The sequence below is a fragment of the Amblyraja radiata genome, chromosome 19 (genome assembly GCF_010909765.2).
Source record: "Amblyraja radiata isolate CabotCenter1 chromosome 19, sAmbRad1.1.pri, whole genome shotgun sequence".
Classification (NCBI taxonomy): Eukaryota; Metazoa; Chordata; class Chondrichthyes; order Rajiformes; family Rajidae; genus Amblyraja; species Amblyraja radiata.
Window position 1 is genome coordinate 21,826,376 of NC_045974.1, and position 24,842 is coordinate 21,851,217.

General features: G+C 47.1%; 1 protein-coding gene across 8 annotated transcripts in view; it reads right to left on the reverse strand.

Moving 5' to 3' along the window:
- The window catches only part of nav3 (neuron navigator 3), a 330,490-nt gene that overhangs the window by 22,271 nt on the left and 283,377 nt on the right, over positions 1-24,842 (reverse strand). For 7 of the 8 annotated variants that reach the window (XM_033037973.1, XM_033037971.1, XM_033037965.1 and 4 more), the window contains 8 exons: positions 21,961-22,149; positions 20,195-20,247; positions 18,098-18,121; positions 11,303-11,380; positions 10,666-10,749; positions 5,160-5,271; positions 3,340-3,464; positions 1,879-2,045 (listed from right to left, as the gene is read on the reverse strand). In XM_033037973.1, coding sequence (XP_032893864.1) covers positions 1,879-2,045; positions 3,340-3,464; positions 5,160-5,271; positions 10,666-10,749; positions 11,303-11,380; positions 18,098-18,121; positions 20,195-20,247; positions 21,961-22,149 — 832 coding nt within the window. The remainder of the gene's footprint in view (positions 1-1,878; positions 2,046-3,339; positions 3,465-5,159; positions 5,272-10,665; positions 10,750-11,302; positions 11,381-18,097; positions 18,122-20,194; positions 20,248-21,960; positions 22,150-24,842) is intronic. The other variant, XM_033037967.1, reaches the window with a different exon arrangement.

A 24,842-nucleotide genomic window follows, 5' to 3' on the forward strand; every position in this document is an offset into this window, starting at 1 on the left:
CTATTTATGCCTCTCATAGTTTTATATACTTCAATCAGATCTACCCTCAGCCTCCACTGCTCCAGAGAGAACAATCCAAGTTTGTCCAACCTCTAGTGAAGTTGGGGCATGTTGGCCAGTGTCGGCAAGTTGGGCCGAAGGGCCTGCTGCATGACTCTCCTTACAGCAAATATCCCACCCATGCTTCTCATCATTTTTGTACTTTGAAGCCTTCAAAAGCCTGTTTATTTCAGATTTATAGACAATAGACAATAGGTGCAGGAGTAGGCCATTTGGCCCTTTGAGCCAGCACCGCCATTCAATGTGATCATGGCTGATGATCCCCAATCAGTACCCCGTTCCTGCCTTCTCCCCATATCCCCTGACTACGCTATTTTTAAGAGCCCTATCTAGCTCTCTCTTGAAAGTATCCAGAGAACCGGCCTCCACCGCCCTCTGAGGCAGAGAATTCCACAAACTCACAACTCTCTGTGAGAAAAAGTGTTTCTCGTGTCTGTTCTAAATGGCTTACCCCTTATTCTTACCCCTGGTTCTGGACTCCCCCAACATCGGGAACATGTTTCCTGCCTCTAGCATGTCCAAACCCTTAAAAATCTTACATGTTTCAATAAGATTACCTCTCATCCTTCTAAACACCAGAGTATACAAGCCCAGCTGCTCCATTCTCTCAGCATATGACAGTTCCGCTATCCCGGGAATTAAACTTGTAAACCTACGCTGCACTCCCTCAATAGCAAGAATGTCCTTCCTCAAATTAGGGGACCAAAACTGCACACAATACTCCAGGTGTGGTCTCACTAGGGCCCTATACAACTGCAGAAGGACCTCTTTGCTCCTATACTCGACTCCTCTTGTTATAAAGGCCAACATGCCATTCGCTTTCTTCACTGCCTGCTGTACTTGCATGCTTACTTTGCGGCATCTGCAGGATTTGATTTTCATTCACCATGAGGTTGGGCAGTGGAAGTTGGCTTGAGGCTATGACCTAGTTGGGTAACAGAATCCAAGACACCCCCCTCCCTCCCCAGTCTCTCCCACACATGCACCACACTGCAGTTTACCGGGACTGGTGCTGATAGACCACGGGGCCATTTAGACGCTTCTTTGTCACCCAGGCAGAGGCTGATTCACCCACACAGTTGCTACACTGATATCCTCTGCACAGATAGACAAACGTGGGGGGAAAGAACACAGACAATAGCTTGATTAAACTAACAAAGCAGATTGTCAAAAGATGATATCTAACAAAATGTAGTTTAATTTGATTCGGTTTAGCTTAGAGAACCAGGCCCTTCGGCCCTCCGCGCCGACCTGCGATCCCCGAACACTGACGCTATCTACACACACATGGGGACAATTTACAATTATATCAAGCCAATTAACCTACAATCCTGAACGTCTTTGGAGTGTGGGAGGCAACCAGAGATCCCAGCAAAAACCCACGCAATCACAGGGAAAACGTACAAATCCCATACAGACAGTACCCGTAGTCAGGATCCAACCCGGATCTCCAATCAATAACCTATCAATCTCCACCTTCAAAATATCCTTTGACTTGGCCTCTACAGCCGTGGGTGGCAATGAATTCCACAGATTCACCAACCTTTGGCGAAAGAAATTCCTCCTCATCTCCTTTCTAAAGGTCCATCCTTTTATTCTGTGGCTATGGTCTCTGGTTTGAGACTCTCTAAAAGCTGGGCTCGTTACTCCAAGTGTGGCCTCTGCAGCACCTTGCACAGTTGTAACAAAGCTTCCTCATTTTTAAACCCTCTCCCTATGCCCCCCCCCACCCCTCCTCTCCCTCCCTCCCTCCAAGAGTCCACTGGTATCAGGATCTCTTTAGCGTCGATGAAGCAGTGCAAAATGTTTTATTCTTACGCAGATGTGGAGTGCGAGGGTTTCATGCCTGCGACCTCCGTCAATCCTTGCTGTGATTGAGGCGATGATGATGGGGAAGGGTCAGGGAGTTCTTCGATGTCTAAGTGGGAGAGATTAGGCTTTGAAGACTTCTTTTTACCAAAAGCTTGCTTGAACGAACTCCTGAGCTGCAAAGGGAAAAAGCCAAGCTGAAAGACTTCCTTTGTTAACGTTGGCAATGTGTGCCGCAGGTCAGGCCAGTCCATAGAAGACCAGGGGACAATTCACAGACACATATGCAATCGAGGTAGCTCTTTCCCCTTCAAGCTTTCCCCCCTCACATATTTTCCCAGTTCTCCTTTGTTCCTCCCCGTTAGATCATTTCAAACCCAGCACTATATTATAGGAAAGATGTTGTCAAGCTGGAAAGGGTGCAGAGAAGATTTAGGAGCATGTTGCCAGGACCCGAGTGCCTGAGCTATACAGGGAGGTTGAGCAGGCTGGGACACTATTCCTTGGAGCGCAGGAAGATGAAGGGTGATCTTATAGAGCTGGACAAAATCATGAGAGGAATAGATCGGGTAGACGTACAGAGTCTCTTGTCCGGAGTAGGGGAATCAAGAAACAGAGGACATAGGTTTAAGGTGACGGGGAGAAAGATTATAGTAGGAACCTGAGAGGTAACTGCGTACAGTTTTGGTCTCCAAATCTGAGGAAGGACATTATTGCCATAGAGGGAGTGCAGAGAAGGTTCACCAGACTGATTCCTGGGATGTCAGGACTGTCTTATGAAGAAAGACTGGATAGACTTGGTTTATACTCTCTAGAATTTAGGAGATTGAGAGGGGATCTTATAGAAACTTACAAAATTCTTAAGGGGTTGGGCAGGCTAGATGCAGGAAGATTGCTCCCGATGTTGGGGAAGTCCAGGACAAGGGGTCACAGCTTAAGGATAAGGGGGAAATCCTTTAAAACCGAGATGAGAAGAACCTTTTTCACACAGAGAGTGGTGAATCTCTGGAACTCCCTGCCACAGAGGGTAGTCGAGGCCAGTTCATTGGCTATATTTAAGAGGGAGTTAGATGTGGCCCTTGTGGCTAAGGGGATCAGAGGGTATGGAGAGAAGGCAGGTACGGGATACTGAGTTGGATGATCAGCCATGATCATATTGAATGGCGGTGCAGGCTCGAAGGGCCGAATGGCCTACTCCTGCACCTAATTTCTATGTTTCTATGTAACGTTTTTTACACAAAGGGTGGTGGGTGTATGGAACGTTCTTCCGGAGGAGGTTGAAGCAGGTACTTTTGCAACATTTAAGAAACAATTAGACAGGTACATGGATAGGACAGGTTTAGAGAGATATGGGCCAAACGAGGGAAGGTGGGCCTAGTGTAGATGGGGCATGGGCATGTTGGTCCAACGGGCCTGTTTCCATGCTGTATGACTCTATGACTCTCTATAACTCTAACTAATTAAACTTACCCAACTTTGTTTCTTCTTCTTTTTCTTCAACTCTATGTCGTTCGCATTCCCAACACTCGAGTGGCTGGTCGCACTGTTAATGCTCGAAACGCTGTCTGACGAATGTTGTCTTCTGATCCGCACGTCTGACAAGGAAATAAAATGTTGTCACCGTAAAATATCTTGCGGGTTCCCGTTCTTCACAGGCCGAGGGCAAATATTAATGCACAATATCGGATGTATTATGGAGCACATGTATAATAGGGTGGCACGGTGGCAGAGTGGTAGAGTTGCTGCCTTACAGTACCAGAGACCAGGCCTCAATCCTGACCTCTGTTGATATCTGTATGGAGTTTGTACATTCTCCCTGTGACCACGTGGGCTTTCTCCAGGTGCTCCGATTTCCTTCCACACTCCAAAGACTTAAAGGTTTGTAGGTTAATTGGCTTTGGTAACAATTGTATATTGTCCCTAGTGTGTAGGATAGTGCTAGTGTATGGGATGATCGCTGGTTGGCGGTGGGTCGAAGTGCCTGTTTCAGCGCTGTATCTCTGAGGTAAAGTCTAAAGAGACACGAAACACTGCAAGTGATGGAATCTTTGTCAAACCACAAAGTGCTGGAGGAACTAAGCGGCTCAGGCAGCATCTGTGGAGGGAAACGGACAGAAGACGTTTCAGGTTGGGATCAGTCTGAAGTATGGTGCCGACATGAAATGCTGCCTGTCTGCCAGAGAGAGACGTCCATCTGGGAATGTTGGCGACTGGCCCGTTCCAGCCTGCAGGAGTACGTGCTGAGTGACGCACTGAAACCTGGTGCAGCCAACGCCATGGCTCTGTGGGGGGAGGATCACAGTCCAGGGTCCTTCTGCTGCTAGACATTGAGGGGGCAGAGTCTGGTGGAGACGCCCCTCAAACAAGGGAATGGATATCACCCCAGGGGGCCACATGAGTGGTAAGGGTTTAAGAAGAAACTGCAGATGCTGGAAAATCGAAGGTACACAAAAAAGCTGGAGAAACTCAGCGGGTGCAGCAGCATCTATGGAGCGAAGGAAAAAGGCAACGTTTCAGGCCCTCGGCCCACCGAGTCCACACCGACCAGCGATCACCCCGTACACTCCCACTATCCTACAATTTGCAGAAGCCAATTAACCTACGAACCCCTACGGTGTGTAGGAGGAAACTGGGGCAAACCGGTGAAAACTAACTCGGTCCCAGGGAGAATGTACATTGTCTGTACAGACAGCACCTGTAGTCAGGATCAAACCCAGGTCGCTGGCACTGTAAGGCAGCAACTCTGCCGCTGTGTCACTATGCTGCCCTAATTACGAATAATGAATGTATAAACGGCGAGAATGGCGATAGAGTTTTTGCACTGTTCTTATTTTATTATTTTTTTTATTATTGTGAATAAAGTTTATTGTCCGAAACAAAATAGGGGGGAGGCACAGCGATAGAGTTGCTGCCTTACAGCTATAGAAACCCGGGTTCGATCCTGACTATGGCTGCTGTCTGTACGAAGTTTGCACGTTCTTCCTGTGACCGCCTTTTGTTTTCACTGGGTGCTCTGCGTTCCTCCCACATACCAAAGACGCACAGGTTTGCAGGTTAATTGGCTTTGGTAGAAAAAAGGTGGAAGTTGGCCCTAGTGTGTAGGATCCTGCTAGTGTATGGAGATTGCTGGTCGGCATGGACTCGATGGGCTGAAGGGCCTGCTTCCACTTTGTAACACTAAACTAAACTTTCTGCCGTTGATTATAGGGGATGTTGGACCTGAGGAGCAGACTGATAAATGGCAGCGCAAGATCAAGGACGTGCAGATGTCCAGCTACACTGGTCCGTACCTCTGCTCCTGTGCTCAGGGCCATTGAGCGCTCCCTGGATGGCTTCTTGTGCTGCTGTGTTTTGTGTCTTCAGCGAGTCAATCGTGTCTCTCAGTTCAGTTAGTTCCGACTCCTGCAAGAAGGACAATGAGAAGTTGGATTCTTACTTCAAGGCAGGATCTTGCATGTAGCAGCATCACAGGCACACACGCCTTAACTTGTACAAGACATAGAAACGAAAACCACAGTGGACTAGTCTCACCCCGGTCACTCACTCTTCTCCCCTCTCCGATCACCCAAGTGGTACAGAAGTGTGAAAATGCACACCTCCAGATTCAGGGACAGTTTCTTCCCAGTTGTTATCAGGCAACTGAACCATCCTTTCACCAGCTAAGGAGCAGTCCTGACCTTCCATCTACCTCATTGGGAACCATCAGACTATCTTTAGTCGGACGTTACTGGACTTTATCTTGCACTATTAGCATTATTCACTTTATCCTGTATCTACACTGGTGGCAGCTTAATTGTAAACGTGTACAGTCTTTTCATTGACTGAGTAGAATGCAACTAAAAAGCAACAAAAGAGATACAGCTTAGAAACAGGGCCCTTGGCCCACTGAGTCCACGCCGACCAACAATCACCTCATATACTAGTCTTCTCCTACACTCTAGGAACAATTTACACAAGCCAATTAATCTACAAACCTGCACATCTTTGGGATGTGGGAGGAAACCGGAGCACCTGAAGGAAACCCACGCAGTCAGAGTGGAGGAGGGTCAGGGCGGTGAGTACTTAAATCGGGCGCGAGGCTTTCTTTCACAGAGGCCCGGGACCGTTGGAGCGAGTGGAGGAGGGTCAGGGCTTTTACCGAAACCCGTAACGTTCCACACTCCATAGGGAGGGTTCTGGTGGAAGCCGCTGATTGGCGGAAGCAGACTAGAGGAAGCAGCTGATTGGGTGCAACCTCAGGTTAGCATTTCTGCTTTCTGGTTAAAGGTACAGTGCTTTAGTAGAGGTACAGTGAGCCAATGGTACAGTGGGCTAAAGGTACAGTGCTTTAGTAAAGGTACAGTGGGCTAAAGGTACAGTGGGCTAAAGGTACAGTGCTTTAGTAAAGGTACAGTGAGCTAAGGGTACAGTGGGCTAAAGGTACAGTGCTTTAGTAAAGGTACAGTGGGCTAAGGGTACAGTGGGCTAAAGGTACAGTGCTTTTTGTTGAGGGAGCAGCTGTTTGTGAGTCAGATACCTGCTGATTTCTCCCAGCAGTTTCTATTGTATTATACTGGTATCGGATCCAGGGTAAGGCGAGAGAATGACAGTCAGAGCAGTGTACTGTTCTGGATGTCAGATGTGGGAGGTCATGGTGTCGGATGGCCCTCCAGACGTCCATATCTGCACCAGGTGCAGAGAGATGGGGCTCCTAAGGGACCGTATTAGGATCCTGGAGCAGCAGCTCGATGACCTCTGTCTGGTCAGGGACAGTGAGGAGATCATAGAGGGGAGTTATAGGGAGGTGGCCGCTCCAAAACCACGGGAGAGAGACATGTGGGTCACGCTAAGGAAGGGCAAGGGGCAGAGGCAGGAACGAGTGAGTACTCCAATGTCGGTACACCTTGCAAATAAGTACTCCTGTTTGAGTACGGATGGGGGTGACAGCCTGCCCGGGGGTAGCGACAGCGGACGGGCCTCCAGCACAGAGACCGGCCCTGTTGCTCCGAAAGGTAGGGAAAAAAAGAAGAGGGCAATAGTAATTGGGGACTCTATTGTTAGGGGGTCGGATAGGCGATTCTGTGGACGCAGTCGGGAGACCAGGATGGTGGTCTGCCTCCCTGGTGCCAAGGTCTCGGACGTGTCTCAACGCATCCAAGATATCCTGAAATCAGAGGGAGAGGAGCCTGAGGTCGTGGTACATATAGGTACCAATGACATAGGTAAAAAAAGGGAAGAGGTCCTGAAGGGAGGATTTAGGGAGTTGGGAGGAGAGTTAAGGAAAAGGACCAAAAAGGTAACAATCTCAGGATTACTGCCTGTGCCACGCGACAGTGAGAGTAGGAATGGAGCGAGGTGGAGGATAAATGCGTGGCTGAAAGACTGGTGCAGAGGGCAGGGTTTCAAGTTTCTGGATCATTGGGACTTCTTTTGGGGAAGGTGGGACCTGTACAGAAAGGATGGGTTGCACTTGAACCCGAGGGGGACCAATATCCTGGCGGGGAAATTTGCAAAGGCCACTGGGGAGACTTTAAACTAGAATGGTTGGGGCGAGGGACTCAAATAGAGAAAGCTAGTAGACAGAATGGGAGGCAGGAAGCAGAAAAGGGAAGCACTCGGACACAAGAGGAGAAAGAAAAAAAAGGAAATAAACAGAGAATAAGAGACGGGGGGTTTCTTAAATGTGCATATTTTAATGCTAGGAGCATTGTAAGAAAGGTGGATGAGCTTAGAGTCTGGATAGACACCTGGAAGTATGATGTTGTGGCGATCAGTGAAACATGGTTGCAGGAGGGCTGTGATTGGAAACTAAATATTCCAGGATTTCGTTGCTTCAGGTGTGATAGAATTGGAGGGGCAAGAGGTGGAGGTGTTGCATTGCTAGTCAGGGAAGATATTACAGCAGTGCTTTGGCAGGATAGATTGGAGGGCTCATCTAGGGAGGCTATTTGGGTGGAACTGAGAAGTGGGAAAGGTGTAGCAACACTTATAGGGGTGTATTATAGACTGCCAAATGGGGAATGAGAATTGGAAGAGCAAATATGTAAGGAGATAGCAGATATTAGTAGTAAGCACAAGGTAGTGATTGTGGGAGATTTTAACTTTCCACACATAGACTGGGAAACACATTCTGTAAATGGGCTGGATGGTTTGGAGTTTGTAAAATGTGTGCAGGATAGTTTTTTGCAGCAATACATAGAGGTACCTACTAGAGGAGGGGCAGTGCTGGACCTCCTGTTAGGAAATGAGACGGGACAGGTGGCGGAGGTATGCGTTGGGGAGCACTTCGGGTCCAGTGATCACAATACCATTAGTTTCAATATAATTATGGAGAAGGTCAGAACTGGACCTAGGGTTGAGATTTTTGATTGGAGAAAGGCTAACTTTGATGAGATGCGAGATGATTTAAAAGGAGTGAACTGGGACATTTTGTTTTATGGGAAGGATGTAGAAGAGAAATGGAGGACATTTAAAGGGGAAATTTTAAGAGTATAGAATCTTTATGTTCCTGTTCGGTTGAAAGGAAACAGTAAAAATTGGAAAGAGCCCTGGTTTTCAAGGGAAATTGGACATCTTGTTCGGAAAAAGAGGGAGATCTACAATAATTATAGGCAGCATGAAGTAAATGAGGTGCTTGAGGAGTATAAGGAATGTAAAAAGAATCTTAAGAAAGAAATTAGAAAAGCTAAAAGAAGATATGAGGTTGCTTTGGCAAGTAAGGTGAAAGTAAATCCAAAGGGTTTCTACAGCTATATTAGATCAGATTCAGATTCAGATTCAATTTTAATTGTCATTGTCAGTGTACAGTACAGAGACAACGAAATGCATTTAGCAAAATAGCAAAATTAATAGCAAAAGGATAACGAGGGATAAAATTGGTCCATTGGAGAGACAGAGTGGACAGCTATCTGCAGAGCCAAAAGAGATGGGGGAGTTATTGAACAATTTCTTTTCTTCGGTATTCACCAAGGAGAAGGATATTGAATTATGTGAGGTAAGGGAAACTAGTAGAGTAGCTATGGATACTATGAGTTTCAAAGTAAAAGAAGTACTGACACTTTTGAAAAATATAAAAGTGGATAAGTCTCCAGGTCCTGACAGGATATTCCCTAGGACATTGAGGGAAGTTAGTGTAGAAATAGCCGGGGCTATGACAGAAATATTTCAAATGTCATTAGAAACGGGAATAGTCCCCGAGGATTGGCGTACTGCGCATGTTGTTCCATTGTTTAAAAAGGGTTCTAAGAGTAAACCTAGCAATTATAGACCTGTTAGTTTGACTTCAGTGGTGGGCAAATTAATGGAAAAGATACTTAGAGATAATATATATAAGCATCTGGATAAACAGGGTCTGATTAGGAACAGTCAACATGGATTTGTGCCTGGAAGGTCATGTTTGACTAATCTTCTTGAATTTTTTGAAGAGGTTACTAGGGAAATTGACGAGGGTAAAGCAGTGGATGTTGTCTATATGGACTTTAGTAAGGCCTTTGACAAGGTTCCTCATGGAAGGTTGGTTAAGAAGGTTCAACTGTTGGGTATAAATGGAGGAATAGCAAGATGGATTCAACAGTGGCTGAATGGGAGAAGCCAGAGGGTAATGGTGGATGGCTGTTTGTCGGGTTGGAGGCAGGTGACTAGTGGGGTGCCTCAGGGATCTGTGTTGGGTCCTTTGTTGTTTGTCATGTACATCAATGATCTGGAGGAAGGGGTGGTAAATTGGATTAGTAAGTATGCAGATGATACCAAGATAGGGGGTGTTGTGGATAATGAAGAGGATTTCCAAAGTCTACAGAGTGATTTAGGCCATTTGGAAAAATGGGCTGAAAGATGGCAGATGGAGTTTAATGCTGATAAATGTGAGGTGTTACACCTTGGCAGGACAAATCAAAATAGGACGTACATGGTAAATGGTAGGGAATTGAAGAATACAGTTGAACAGAGGGATCTGGGAATAACCGTGCATAGTTCCTTGAAGGTGGAATCTCATATAGATAGGGTGGTAAAGAAAGCTTTTGGTATGCTAGCCTTTATAAATCAGAGCATTGAGTATAGAAGCTGGGATGTAATGTTAAAATTGTACAAGGCATTGGTGAGACCAAATCTGGAGTATGGTGTACAATTTTGGTCGCCCAATTATAGGAAGGATGTCAACAAAATAGAGAGAGTACAGAGGAGATTTACTAGAATGTTGCCTGGGTTTCAACAACTAAGTTACAGAGATAGGTTGAATAAGTTAGGTCTTTATTCTCTGGAGCGCAGAAGGTTAAGGGGGGACTTGATAGAGGTCTTTAAAATGATGAGAGGGATAGACAGAGTTGATGTGGACAAGCTTTTCCCTTTGAGAATAGGGAAGATTCAAACAAGAGGACATGACTTCAGAATTAAGGGACAGAAGTTTAGGGGTAACATGAGGGGGAACTTCTTTACTCAGAGAGTGGTAGCGGTGTGGAATGAGCTTCCAGTGGAAGTGGTGGCGGCAGGTTCGTTGGTATCATTTAAAAATAAATTGGATAGGCATATGGATGAGAAGGGAATGGAGGGTTATGGTATGAGTGCAGGCAGGTGGGACTAAGGGAAAAAAGTTGTTCGGCACGGACTTGTAGGGCCGAGATGGCCTGTTTCCGTGCTGTAATTGTTATATGGTTATATGGTTATATATGGTCACAGGGAGAATGTACAAACTCTGTACAGACAGCACCCGAGGCCAGGATGGAACCCGGGTCTCTGGCGCTGTAAGGTAGCAACTCTTCCGCTGCACCACCGTGCCTCCCTGAATTCTCCTGATAAGTGGATGTGAACATCGGTCGGACTCACCTTTTGTTCGGCCGTCATGGTGAGATTCTGCAGCCTTGACGTCATGTTACTCAAACTCTGCTCAAAGGCTGCCACGAGATGTGCCTGCAAACACAGCACAGCATCAGCACCCTGCCAACACGATCAACAACCTGCCCCACCCCCGTCATTCCCTCAACTCCCCACTCCCGTCCAGAAGAAGGTGCGGAAGCTGGAAAGCGTACACCACCAGACTCAGGAACAGCTTCTTCCTCTCTGTTGTTCAGGCTCGTGAACGGTCCTTCCATAATCTAGAGTACTGGCCAATTTTCTAATCAACATTGAACTTTGTCTCTGGAACTGTTATGCTACAAAATGTTGAGAACTATATTCTGCATTCAGTATCTTTCCCTTCGTTCTATCTTTACTAGTTAAGTTTAGCTTGATTGTAGTTTTGTTTTAGTTTAGAGGTACAGCATGAACACCCTTCGTCCACCGAGTCCGCGCCAATCAGCGATCACCCCCTACACTAGCTTCATCCTACACAATTTTACACAGAGCCAATTTGGTGCACGAGAGGAAACCGGAGCACTCGGCGAAAACCCACGAGAAGTCACAGGGAGAACGTACAAACTCCGTACAGACAGCACCCAAAGTCAGGATCGAACAGTAGACTTACATTGGCGGAGAGTTGGGAGGTGAGAGTGGCAACCTTCTCCTGGGAGGTATCCAGTTCCCTTCGCAGCTTCCGAATTTGCTGTTTTAGGGGGGAAATATTTGAACTTAAGACAGTGTTGCGGAAAGGTCTGATGGATTTCAATCACCAATCTCACCCCATATTAACTCAACTAAAGCAAGAGTCTACAAGCAGCTCATAAGTTCATAAGTTATAGGAGCAGAATTAGGCGATTCGGCCCAACGAGTCTACTCTGCCATTCAATCATGGCTGATCTATATTTCCCTCTCAACCCCATTCTCCTGCCATCTCCCCGTAACCCCTGACAAAAGAAGGGTTCCGACCTGAAACGTCACCCATTCCTTTTCACCAGAGGTGTTGCCTGTGCTGATGAGTGACTCCAGCACTTTGTGTCTATCTTCAGCATATACCAACATCTGCAGTTCCTCCCTACACCTTTCTTCAGATACTTCCTCGGTCTGAAGAAGGGTTCTGACCCAAAATGTCACCTGTCCATTCCCTCCACAGATGCTGCCTGACCCAGCTGCCAGCTCCTCCAGCCCTTTGTGTTTGAATCGGTCAGAGGGACTTCCCTTCTGTGGAATACATGGGGAGGAGGAGGGGAAGGAAGAACCTGGGGAGCATTGTGGGAACTTTGCTTAGCCAACAATCTAGATAACAAGAGTTCAATTCCCACCACAGCAGGTGGGGAATTTAAACTCAGCTCAGGAAATAATCGGGAATTGGAGCAGGGACATGCCAATTATCAATGTCTCTACTTCCTTAGAGGATTGTGGAGATTCGGTATGTCAACAAATACTCTCTTCTGTACAGGTGTACAGTGGAGAGTATATTGACTGGTTGCATCATGGAGAGTATATTGACCGGTTGCATCATGGAGCTGATGCTGTGGCGGGCCGTCTCGGAGCGGAGACGGCGTTCCGGCTTTCGGCGGCGGCGACATCACCACGGAGGTCCGCTGGACTGGAGGGCGGCATCTCCGGCCTGGATCAATCGCCTCAGCGCAGAGGGAGAACAAGGAGGGAAGAGACGGAGACTAAGACTTTGCCTCCATCACAGTGAGGATGTGCTTGGTGAACTCACTGTGGTGGATGTTTAATTTGTGTTTATTGTATGTTTTGTTTTTATTGGTTCTGTGTATGACTGCAGGCAACATAATTTCGTTCAGACCGAAAGGTCTGAATGACAATATAGGAATCTAATCTAATCTAAATAGAAACATAGAAACATAGAAAGTAGGTGCGAGAGTAGACCACCAGGTCCGTCGAGCCCGCACCGCCATTCGCTCATGGCTGAACACTAAACAGACACACTTACCCACAAACAGTAGACACAAGACACAGAACACAAGACACTACCCTCCCCTTTATACCGCTATCACCCCTCTCCACCCCAAGAACCGCGTGATCTCCTGGGGGAGGCAAAAAACCGGATAAAAACCCAGGTCCAATTCGGGAAAAAAATCCGGGAAATTCCTCTCCGACCCCAATCCAGGCGATCGACACTTGTCCAGGAGATCACTCAGGTCTTACTATACTAACCATACCTAGGTCCATATCCCTGCCCTCTCCCCGTAGCCCCTTATCCCCTTGGCAGCTAAAAAACCATCTATTTTAGACTTAAATATATTTAACGTTTCTGCTTCCACTGCTCCCTGGGGCAGTGAATTCCATAAATTAACCACCCTCTGGGTGAAGAAGTTCTTCCTCATCTCAGTTTTAAAAGAGCCCCCCCTTATTCTGCGACTATGTCCCCTAGTTCTAGTTTCCCCGATCATTGGGAACATCCTCGGTGCATCCACCCGATCAAGGCCCCTCACGATCTTATATGTTTCAATGAGATCGCCTCTCATTCTTCTAAACTCCAAAGAGTAGAGTTCCAGCCTACTTAACCTTTCCTCATATGTCAATCCCCTCATTGCAGGAATTAATCTTGTAAACCTTCGCTGCACTGCCTCCAGGGCTAGTACATCCTTTCTTAAGTATGGACCCCAGAACTGTACACAGTATTCCAAATGTGGTCTCACTAATACTGTGTACAGCTGCAGCAAGACCTCCGTATTTTTATACTCAATCCCCCTAGCAATAAAGGCCAAAACTCCATTGGCCTTCCTGATTGCTTGCTGCACCTGCATACTAACTTTTAGTGATTCATGTACTAATACCCCTAGATCCCTTTGCGTTGCATTACAACGCAGCTCCTCCTCATTTAGAAAATAACTTGCCCTATCATTTTTTTTCCCAAAGTGAATGACTTCACATTTATTAGTATTAAATTTCATCTGCCAAGTTGTTGCCCACTCACCTAGCTTATCTATATCCTTTTGCAGACTCTTCCTATCCTCCTCATCCCCTACTTTTCCTCCCATTTTTGTATCGTCCGCAAATTTTGATATATTACACTTGGTTCCCTCCTCCAAATCATTTATATAAATTGTGAACAACTGGGGTCCCAGCACCGACCCTTGCGGAACCCCGCTAGTTACCGGTTGCCATCCCGAGTATGAACCATTTATCCCCACTCTCTGCTTCCTATTTGTTAGCCAATCCTCTACCCATGCTAATATATTACCCCCAATCCCATAATTTTTTATTTTTAGCAATAGTCTCTTATGTGGCACCTTGTCAAAAGCCTTTTGGAAGTCCAAGTATACCACATCCACCGGTTCCCCTTTATCCACCCGGGTTGTTACTTCCTCAAAGAATTCGAGCAGATTCGTTAAACAGGACTTCCCCTTCACAAAACCATGCTGGTTCTGTCCGATGAGGTCATGTTTATCCAAGTGCCCCGTTAGTGTTTCTTTAATAATTGTCTCTAACATTTTACCCACCACCGATGTTAGACTAACCGGTCTATAGTTACCCGCCTTCTGTTTACTTCCTTTTTTAAATATAGGTGTTACATTGGCCATTTTCCAATCCACTGGGACCGTTCCTGCCTCCAGGGAGTTTTGGAAAATTATCACCAATGCATCCACAATCCCCACCGCTATCTCCCTCAAGACCCTTGGATGTAATCCATCAGGCCCAGGGGATTTATCCTCCTTCAGTCTCATTAATTTCCCTAATACCACCTCCTTGGTGATCTTAATAGTATTTAGCTCCTCCATTCCTACCGCCCCTTGTTTATCCAGCGTTGGAATATTTTTTGTGTCTTCTATGGTGAAGACTGATACAAAATACTCGTTTAATGCCTTTGCCATTTCCATGTTCCCCACCAACAACTCTCCAGTCTCACCCTCCAATGGACCAACGTTCACCTTAGCCACCCTTTTTCTTTTATATAGCTATAAAAACTCTTACTATTAGTTTTTATGTTGTTCGCTAAATTCCTTTCATAGTCTATTTTCCCCACCTTAATTAATCTCTTAGTTATTTTTTGCTGACCTTTAAATGCTTCCCAATCCTCTGCCCTCCCACTATTTCTGGCTACCTTATATGCCCTTGCCTTCAGCCGAATACTATCCTTTATAGTTTTACTGAGCCATGGCTGACTGTTCTTACCCTTACCCCTTTTTTTCTTCATAGGAATAAATTTTTCTTGAAGGTTATACAGTAGATCCTTAAACGTACACCACTGCTCATGTACCGTCTTATTCTTGAGTCTGCTATCCCAGTCAACTTTGATCAGCTCAGTCCTCATACCTTCATAATCCCCCTTATTTAGACTAAGCACCCTAGCCTGAGTTTCAACCTGCTCCCCTTCTATTTGAATATGGAATTCGACCATATTGTGGTCACTTGTTCCCAACGAGTCCCTAACTATGACATTTTTAATTAATCCTGCTTCATTACACAGGACCAGATCCAAGATTGCCTCCCCCCTTGTCGGTTCTGCGACATACTGTTCTAGGAACCCGTCTCTAATACATTCTATAAACTCTTCCTCTAGTCTACCCTGCCCAGTTTGGTTTACCCAATTAATATGAAAATTGAAGTCCCCCATGATTACAGCAGTTCCCTTTTTACATGCGTCAACTATTTGCAGATTTATGTTCTGACTAACAGCGTCACAGCTATTTGGAGGTCTATAAATTACACCCACTAGTGTTTTTTTTCCCCTTGTTATTCTCTATCTGTACCCAAGCTGTTTCACTATCCTGATCCTTCAACGCAATATCCTTCCTCTCTATTGCCGTTATTCCCTCCCTTATTAAAAGGGCCACCCCTCCTCCCTTTCTTTCCTGTCTATCTTTTCTAATTGTCGAGTACCCCTCTATATTTAACTCCCAGTCCTGATCCCCTTGCAGCCATGTCTCCGTAATGGCCACGATATCATAACTATATATACTTAATTGCACCGTTAATTCATTTATCTTATTTCGAATACTCCGTGCATTTAGATAAAGCACTTTCAGATGATTTTTACTACCCTTCCTTTCCGTTTTTGCCCCTTTTACATCTAGAGCTTTATCTTCACACATTCTGGATCCTTCTGTCACATTTTGATTTTCCGCTTCCCCACTGATACCCTGCTCTATTTCCTCTACCCCTGCCGTTATTACCCCCCTTGATACCTCCCCCCCGCTACTTAGTTTAAAGACCTCTCTACTGCCCTAGTTATATGATTTGCCAGGACCCCAGTCCCAGCACCGTTCAGGTGAAGTCCGTCCTTACAGAACAGATCCCCCTGTCCCAGTACTGGTGCCAGTGGCCCAAGAAACCAAACCCATTTTTCCCACACCAGTCTTTGAGCCACGCATTCAGCTTTTTAATTTTACGTACCCTCGCCGATTTGGCCCGTGGCTCAGGTAGCAATCCGGAGATCAGTACCCTCGAGGTTCTGCTTTTTAATTTATTCCCTAACTGCTCAAACTCCTTCAGCAGATCCTCCTTCCTCGTCCTTCCTATGTCATTGGTCCCCACATGGACCACGACCACTGGATCCTCCCCCTCCCTCTGCAAATTTCTCTCCAGCACCGCAGAGATATCCTTAACCCTAGCACCGGGTAGGCAACACAGCCTTCGGGACATGTTCTGCTGGCCGCAGAGAACCTTATCTACCCCCCGAATAATACTATCCCCTATCACAACGGCATTTCTTCTAACTCCCCCCTCTTGAATGGCCCCCTGATCCACGGTGCTGCAGCCAGGTTGCTCATCCCTCCCACAGCCCCTGATCCCGTCCTCACATTGAGTAAGAGCCTCGGTCATGCTCGTCAGGGACAAGGGCTGTGGCTCCTGCCGCATCTCCTCCTGGTTCCCCTTACCTGCCTCGCTTATGGCCACACCTTGCTCACTAACTACTGAATTAGTTAAACTGGTCGGTGTGACCATCCCCTGGCACAAAACATCCAGGTAATACTCCCCCTCCCTGATGTTCCGCAGCGTATGAAGTTGGGTCTCCAGCTCATCAATGCGGAGCTCGAGTTCCGCTAGCCTCAAACACTTACTGGCCTGGTTCGGCAACTCGAATGCCCAGGAACGACGAAGAATACAAAAAGTGGTGAACACTGCCCAGTCCATCATGGGTTCTGCCCCCCCCCCCCCCCCCCCACCACCACCATCGAAGGGATCGACAAGAGTCGCTGCCTCAAGAAGGCAGCCAGCATCATCAGAGACCTGGGCCTGGCCACGCTCTGTCATCAGGAAGAAGATCTAGGAGCCTGAAAACTGTAACGTCCAGGTTCAGGAACAGCTTCTTCCCAACAACCATCAAGTTATTAACACTACAACCTCAAATAGGCTCCAAACTATATAGACTTGGAGGCATTATGTTTTACTTTGCACTATTATTATTTGTTTATTTGTCTGTTTTTTTAAATTTCCTGAACTATTTTTTGTGGTTTATTATAGTGTTTACAGAGTGCTATGTTTACATATCTGTTGCAAGTAAGAATTTCATTGTTCCGTTTAGGGACATATGACAATTAAACATCTACTTCCTTAGAAGGCTTAGGAAGTTTGGCATGTCCCCAACAACTCTCACCAACTTCTACTGATGCGCTGTAGAAAGCATTTTATTGGGATACATCAGCCTGTGGTTTGGGAACAGCTCCATCCAAGACCGCAAGAAATTGCAGAGAATTGTGGACGCAGCCCGGACCATCACAGAAGCCAACCCACCTTCCATTGACTACATTTATACCTCACGCTGCCTTGGCAAGGCCACCAACGTAATCAAGGACGAGTTGCACCCTGGCCACTCCCTCTTCTCCGATCTCTCATCAGTCAAAAGGTATAGAAATGTGAAAATGCACACCTCCAGATTCAGGGACAGTTTCTTCCTAGCTGTTATCAGGCAACTGAACCATCCTACCAACATCTAGAGAACAGTCCTGAACTACTAACTGTCTCATTGGTGATCCCTGGACTACTTTTGATTGGTCTATACAGGCTTTATCTTGCACTATACGTTATTCATGTTATTCCATTTATCATGTATCTGTACACTGTGGATGGCTCGATTGTAATCATATATTGTCTTACCACTGACTGGTTAGCACGCATCAAAAGCTTTTCACTGTATCTCTGTACACATGAGAATAAACTCAACTCAACTAAACCAAACTAAACTAAACCAAAATAAACTAAAGTAAACTTAAACACTCGAGCCTTGACTAAAACCCAACTGTGATGGAATCTGAAGCACTGGTCAAATAACCCTGGCCTACCTTTTGTTTCTGGGGAATTCAGGGTTGGGACAGGAATAACGATTTTGGCAATATTGCCCAATTGTCCAAAGAAAACATGCAGAATGAGTGGGTCTGAGGTGGAACGGGTGGCTTTTAGGTTCGGAAATGCTCTCTATCCAATACTTAACCTTGACACCCCTTACCTCTGAATGTGCTTTCTCTTCAGCCTGAAAGAAAAAAGAAAAAGAAAACCATGACTTAAAGCAGAAACAGCGGACAGTGGCACAACGGTAGAATTGCTGCCGCATGGCGCCAGAGACCTGGGTTTGATCCTGACCATGGGTGCTGTTTCTGTATAGTTCACACCTTCTCCTAGCGACCGCAGGGTTTCCTCCAGCCGCTCCGGTTTCCTCCCACATTCCAAAACCGTACGGGTTTGTAGGTTAATTGGAGCAGCCCCAGTGGAAACCCACTCGGTCGCAGGGAGAACGTGCATACTCCACACAGGCAGCACCTAAGGTTCAGGATCGAACCCTGGTCTCTGGTGCTATGAGGCAATGGCTCTACCAGCTGTGCTCCTGTGCTACATCAAATGTATATACATTTCTTAAAAATCCACTGAGTGAAAGCATTTGATGATGAGAGGCTTGTAGAAATGCACATACTTTATCTTTTTCTTCACCTCATCTCAGACTTTGTGTACCGTTGCGTTTATATTCCAGTCTCAACCCATATGGGAAAGATAGACACAAGATGCTGGAGTAACTCAGCGGGTCAGGCAGCATCTCTGGAGAAAAGGAATAGGTGACGTTTCGGATCTAAACCCATTTTCAGACAAAGTAGAAAGGGGGAGGGGGAACCGGGGGGGTGGGAGGGGGACCTGGAGGTACCCTTTTCCCCAAAGATCAGAGATGCTGCCAGATCTGCTGAATTACTCCAGCACTTTATGGTCCTTTTGCTACCTCCAGTTCCTCCCCCCACCTCTATTTTCTGTCTGAAGAAGGGTTACTCCACAGATGCTGCCTGACCTGCTGAGTTACTCAAACACTTTGTGTCTATCCATTGTGTAAACCAGCATCTGCAGTTCCTTCCTACACTATGAAAGAAAAGTCACCTGATTGTTCTCTCTGTGAGAGTTGCGTGTCTGCGCGCACCTGAGTTATCAAACCTGCGTGAAACTAGAATGCTTGCTGGCCCCTGTTGCTGTGGCGATGGAGTATGATGGTGCTTATCCAGATAGCCTCCTCTCAGATGCACGGCCTCAGCCTTTGTTCCCTCAGTGCCCCAGTTGCCAACACTTGGCACCAGGCTTAGACAAGCTTGGCTTGCGTCCCTGATCTACTACAAGCCCCCCCACGATGCCAATAGGACTTGCAATCCCACTGCCAGGATCTCACTGAGTGTAACCATGGAAACGTAGACATCCTGGAGCAGCCTGGGCTGTCATCACTGAAGACGGCAGCACGGAATCAGGCACGTCAGTCTCTTTCCCCACCACCAATAAATCAGAGGGAGCGTGGTTCCTTGGCACGAGTAATGAGAAGGTGTCCTTGAGATGTCTGAAAGGCGCCCATTAAATAAAATGTATTATTATTATTATTAATAATTCTCCAATAAAAGAGAGGGGAAGGGGGGGGGGAGAGAGAGAAGAAGATAGGGAGAGATTGTGAGAGAGTGAATACAAAAATAGAAAGAGAATGGTGAGGGAAAGAGAGACAGAATGGGGTTAGAGAGAGAAGATGGGGAGGGAAAGAGAAAGAGAGAATTGGGGGGGGGGCGGGAGAGAAAGAATGGGGGAAAGAGAGAGAGAAAGAGAGAGTGGGCGGAGGAAAGAGAGAGAATGGAGGAAAAGAGAGAGAGGAAGGGAATGGGAGAAAGAAAACATGAGATGGGAAGAGTGAAAGAAAAAGGAAGAGGGGAAAGAAATAGATAGTGAGTGGGAAAAGGAGAGAAGAGAGTGAAGGAGACAGCTAGGAAAGGGAGGGAAAGAGGAAACCACTCTGCTGGTCTGCTGCACATGTGCTGATGGACACTGGTCACTATATCTAGTCCTCAAGTCCATGATTATTGTAGATTTCAGGGTGGTGGAAGATAGAGCAGTGAATTCTGGCCATTCATTATCCAATAATTCCTCTCAGTGAGTGCACAGTCTCACAGTGGGCTTTCACGGTCTGGGCCCAGGACATTGATAACTGATAATTGACATCGGCATTGACAAGACCTTGATAATTAATATTCTACCATTAACAATTGCTAATCGGTTAAAGCCCATGACATTGATAATTGGCGATGATACTTGCCGTGGAGTAAAGAGATGATGTGCTTGAAACCAGTGAGAGGGAGGATCCGTGAACTGGAAATCAAAAGAGAGAGGCCACTGAGTGTAGAGTTACAAACCCACAATACATCATTGCAGGAGATGATCAGGCACTATAGCCTTTGGCACTAAGGAGCAGCAATAGGAGCCAGCCACTCGGCCCCTCTAAGCTGCTCTCCCATTCAGTAAGATCATGGCCCATCCAAGGTCTCAAGTCCATGTGTCTATCATTTGGAGAAGCATGTGGACTTTTAGATAGAGACATGGATATATAGGGACTGGAGGGATTTTATGTTCCAAGTCATAGGAGCAGATTTAAGCCACTTGAGCCTACTCTGCCATTCAGTCTTTAGTTCAGTTTTGTGATATAGCGTGGGAGCAGGCCCTTCAGCCCATCGAGTCCGTGTCAACCATCGATTCCCATACACGAGCACTATCTTACACACTGGGTATAATTGAATATTTTTTACCAAAGCCAATTAACCTGCAAACCTGTATGTCTTTGGAGTGTGGGATAAAAGTGGAGCACCCGGGGAAAACCTATGGGGACAAAGTAAAAGTTCCGTAGTCAGGATCGAACCTGGGTCTCTGGCACAGCAAATCTACTGCTGCACCACCATGCCGCCCAGTCATGGCTGATCTACTTTTCACTCTCAACCCCATTCTCCTGCCTTTCCCCCGTAACCTTTGACACTCATACTAATTAAGAACCTCTCAATCTGAATATTGATAAAAATGTGCCACACTTTCACGAGCTGTCCCCCTTGCCTGTGTTCACCCTATTACCTGCCATGTTTTCTCCCTCCTCTTCTTAGTTCAGAGATACTGCCTGGAAACAGGCCCTTCAGCCCGTCGAGTCCACGCAGACCATCTATCACCCGTTCACACCAGTTCAATGTTATCCCAGTTTTGCATCTGACACACTTTACACTTTACTGCAATTTACAGAAGCGAATTAACCTACAGACTTGCATGTCTTTAGAATGTGGGCGGAATCTGGTGCACCCAGAGACACCACACGCGGTACATACCGCAGTCACCACCATAGTCAGGAGCAGGAACAGGCCCTTCAGCCCACAATGTCCGTGCAAAACATGATGCCATGTTAAACTAAACTCCTCTGCCTGCATGCAGCTATTTCCACTAGTAGGAGAGTCTAGGACCAGAGCGCACAGTCTCAAAATAAAGGAGATACATTTGGAAAGGAGATGAGGAGGAATTTCTTTAGTCAGGGTGAATCTGTGGAATTCATTGCCACAAATGGTAGTGGAGGCCAAGTCATTCGGTATTTTTAAGGCAGAGTTACAGATTCTTGATTAGTAAGGGTGTTAAAGATTATGGGGAGAAGGCAGGAGAATAGGATTGAGAGGGAAAGATAGATGAGCCATGATTGAATAGCGGGGTAGACTTCATAGGCAAAATATCTTAATTCTGCTCCTGTAACTTATGAACATGAATTTATGAAGGTGGAATTTCTTTAGCCAGAAGGTGGTGAATGTGTGGAATTCATTGCCACGGATGGCAGTGGAGGCCAAGTCATTGGGTATTTTTAAAGCAAAGATTGACAGAGTTTTGATTATTATGGTTATGGGGAGAAGGCAGGAGAATGGGGTTGAGAGGGAATGAGAGATTAGCCATGATTGGAGCCATGGTGGAGTAGACTCGATGGGCTGAATGGCCTAATTCTGCTCCTATGACTTCTGAACATCGTTGCTGGGACACACGGACAGGGAAATGGATTGCACTGACCTTCCTCCATGCTGTCTCGGAGAGATCCCGATCTGCTCATTGTCCTTGGCCGTTCTTCCAGAGAGATGGCACTGCCGCAGAGCAGACCATCTCCGTACAGGTCGAAGGAGGAATCTTGCGTGGGGATGCTGTTTGAACGCATCATGCTGGCACCTGACAGATGAAATTGGGATATTGCAGTAGGACTCACTGCAAGTCAAACAAATACATGTTCTCAGCCACAAAACAGAGGCACAGCGAAACCCCAACCCCTCCCGACTGAAGCAAGAACAGCACTGACGGAATGGAGACGGAAGAGATGGCAGGTAGAATCAAAGAGTCACAGTGTCATGAAGTCAAAGAGTCATAGTGTAATAGTGGCATAGTGTAATGGTCACAGACTCCTAGAGTCACAGCTTCTTAAGGCCCTGTCCCCACTTTCCCGAGTTACTCACGAACTCTCCCGAGTTTCCCCTTGATTCAAACTCGGAGAATTACGGTAATATCCATTCGTAGGTACTCGGGGCTATTTTTTTTAACTCGTGGACATTTTTCAACATGTTGAAAAAACGTCCCGACTTACCCGATGCCCCGAGTTCCTACGGCTGGCATTACGAGTCGCTACGAAACATCTACCGACCCCTACGGCCTCCTATGAGCTCTCTACCGACATTCCCCAACATTCCCCGAGTTGGAATCAAGGGGAAAACTCGGGAGAGTTCGTGAGTAACTCGGGAGCGTGGGACAGGGCCTTTAGTCACAGAATCCTAGTGGCATAGAGTCATAGAGTCCCAGTGTCATGGAGTAATAGTGTCATAGGCATAGTGATAGGATCCTAGTGTCATAGTCATAGAGCAGGGCTCGAAATTAGTGGTTGCCCGGGTGCCGATGGCCACCTAAAATGCCGGCACTGCAGATACTGGTTTATCCCATAGATAGATCCAAAAAGCTGGTGTAACTCAGCAGGTCATGCAGCATCTCTGGAGAAAAGGAACGTGACGTTCCGTGTCGGCGGCGACTGTAGAGCGGGGCAAAGATACTAGGTGCGGGGTGACGGAGGGTCGGGGCAAATAATGGGCCCCGCATAACGGTAGCGGCTCCACCTCCCCTGCCCGCCATGATAGTGGCCGCTGTGTGCCACTCCGCCAACAGCGTTAAAGGCTTTCAAAACAAACCCTCCCGCACGCCGAGGCCGGGAGGGAGGGAGGGAGGAAGGAGGCCCCCTTCTGCCGTCTGAAGTAAAGATCTTATATCACCTGCACCGCTCGGCCCCGCACCTTCCTGTTAGCTGGCGGAGGAGAGGAGATGGTGGCGAGGGAGATCCCAACAGCCTCCCCCTTTGGTGGCGGCACTTGGCGGTGGACAGGGATGGCCAAGGCAGCAGGGAGATGATGCCGGTGTTGTCTGAGGAGCGCTGACCTTCCTTCCTCCCCACCTCCTCCCTCTCGCTCCCTCTCTCCCCCCTCTGTCCCCCCTCTCTCCCTCTCCACCCCTCTCTCCCTCTCCAACCCTTCTCCCTCTCTCTCCCACTCTCTCTCTTCCCCCTTTCTCTCTCCCCCTCTCTCTCACGCCCCATTCTACCCCATCTTTATCCTGGGACCCCTCCTCTCCATCCCGCACTGATCCCCATTCCCGCCTCCTCACTGACATCCCCTGTGCTCCCCTCCCCCTCTACCCCCTCCTCCCATCTATTCATCCAGCACTGATCTCCCTATCTACCTCGCATTGATTCTCCTGCCACCCCCATCCATCCTACACTGGTCCCCCAATTCATCCTGTACTGACCCCCCTTCCCGTCCATCCTGTACTGTTACTCCCATTCATCCTGTACTGCACCACCCATTCATCCTGTACTGCGCTCCCCCATTCATCCTGTACTGCACCCCCCATTCATCCTGTACTGTGCCCCCCATTCATCCCATACTGACCCCCATCCATCCTGTAGTGATCTCTCCATCCATCCTGTAGTGGTCTTCCCATTCATCTTTTACTGAACCCCCCAGCCATCCTGTAGTGATCCCCCCATTCATCTTACACAGACCCTCCGATCTGCATTGTACTAACCCCCCCCTATTCATCCTGCACTGATCCCCTCATTCATCCTGTACTGATCCACACATTCATCCTGAACTGCTCTTCCCCATCCATCCTGTACTGACCCCCCTTCCCATCCATCCTGTACTGATCCCCTCATTCATCCTGCACTGACCCCCTCATTCATCCTGTGCGGACCCACCCATTCATCCTGCACTGATCCCCCCCAATCCATCCTGTAGCGATCCCCCCATCCATCCCTTACTGATCCCCCCCCATTCAAGAAGAATGGGGGGATCAGTCTGAAGAAGGGTCTCGACCCGAAACGTTGCCTATTTTTTTCGCTCCACAGATGCTGCCTCACCCACTGAGTTTCTCCAGCATTTTTGTCTACCCCCATTCATCCTGTACTGATCCCCCCATCCATCCTGCACAGATCCCCCCCCTCCGTCCATCCCGTACTGATCCGCCCATTCAACCTCACTGACATCTCCCGCGCTCTCCCCTCACATTTTTACCTACTCCAACCAACACGCATTAATTCCCCTGCCTCAATCCATCCATTCTGCACAGATTGCCTTCTCAAACCACCCCCCCGCCACCTATCCATCCCGCACTGATCCCACCCTCCCCCGACCCTATTGTGCTGGAAATGTCTTCAGAGCGAACATTGACTATGTTTGATAACGGAATGCAATCAAATGTGTTTTAATTCCCAATGTTATTAATAGTTTTAATCCATAAAGATGGATTAATTAAATTGTGAACATGTGAAACATTAAAACCGCAGTGTTCGATTGTCACTGCTACTGTTGACACGTTATTACAGAATTCATTTTAACGGCAAATCAATGCTCTTAATATGGAGT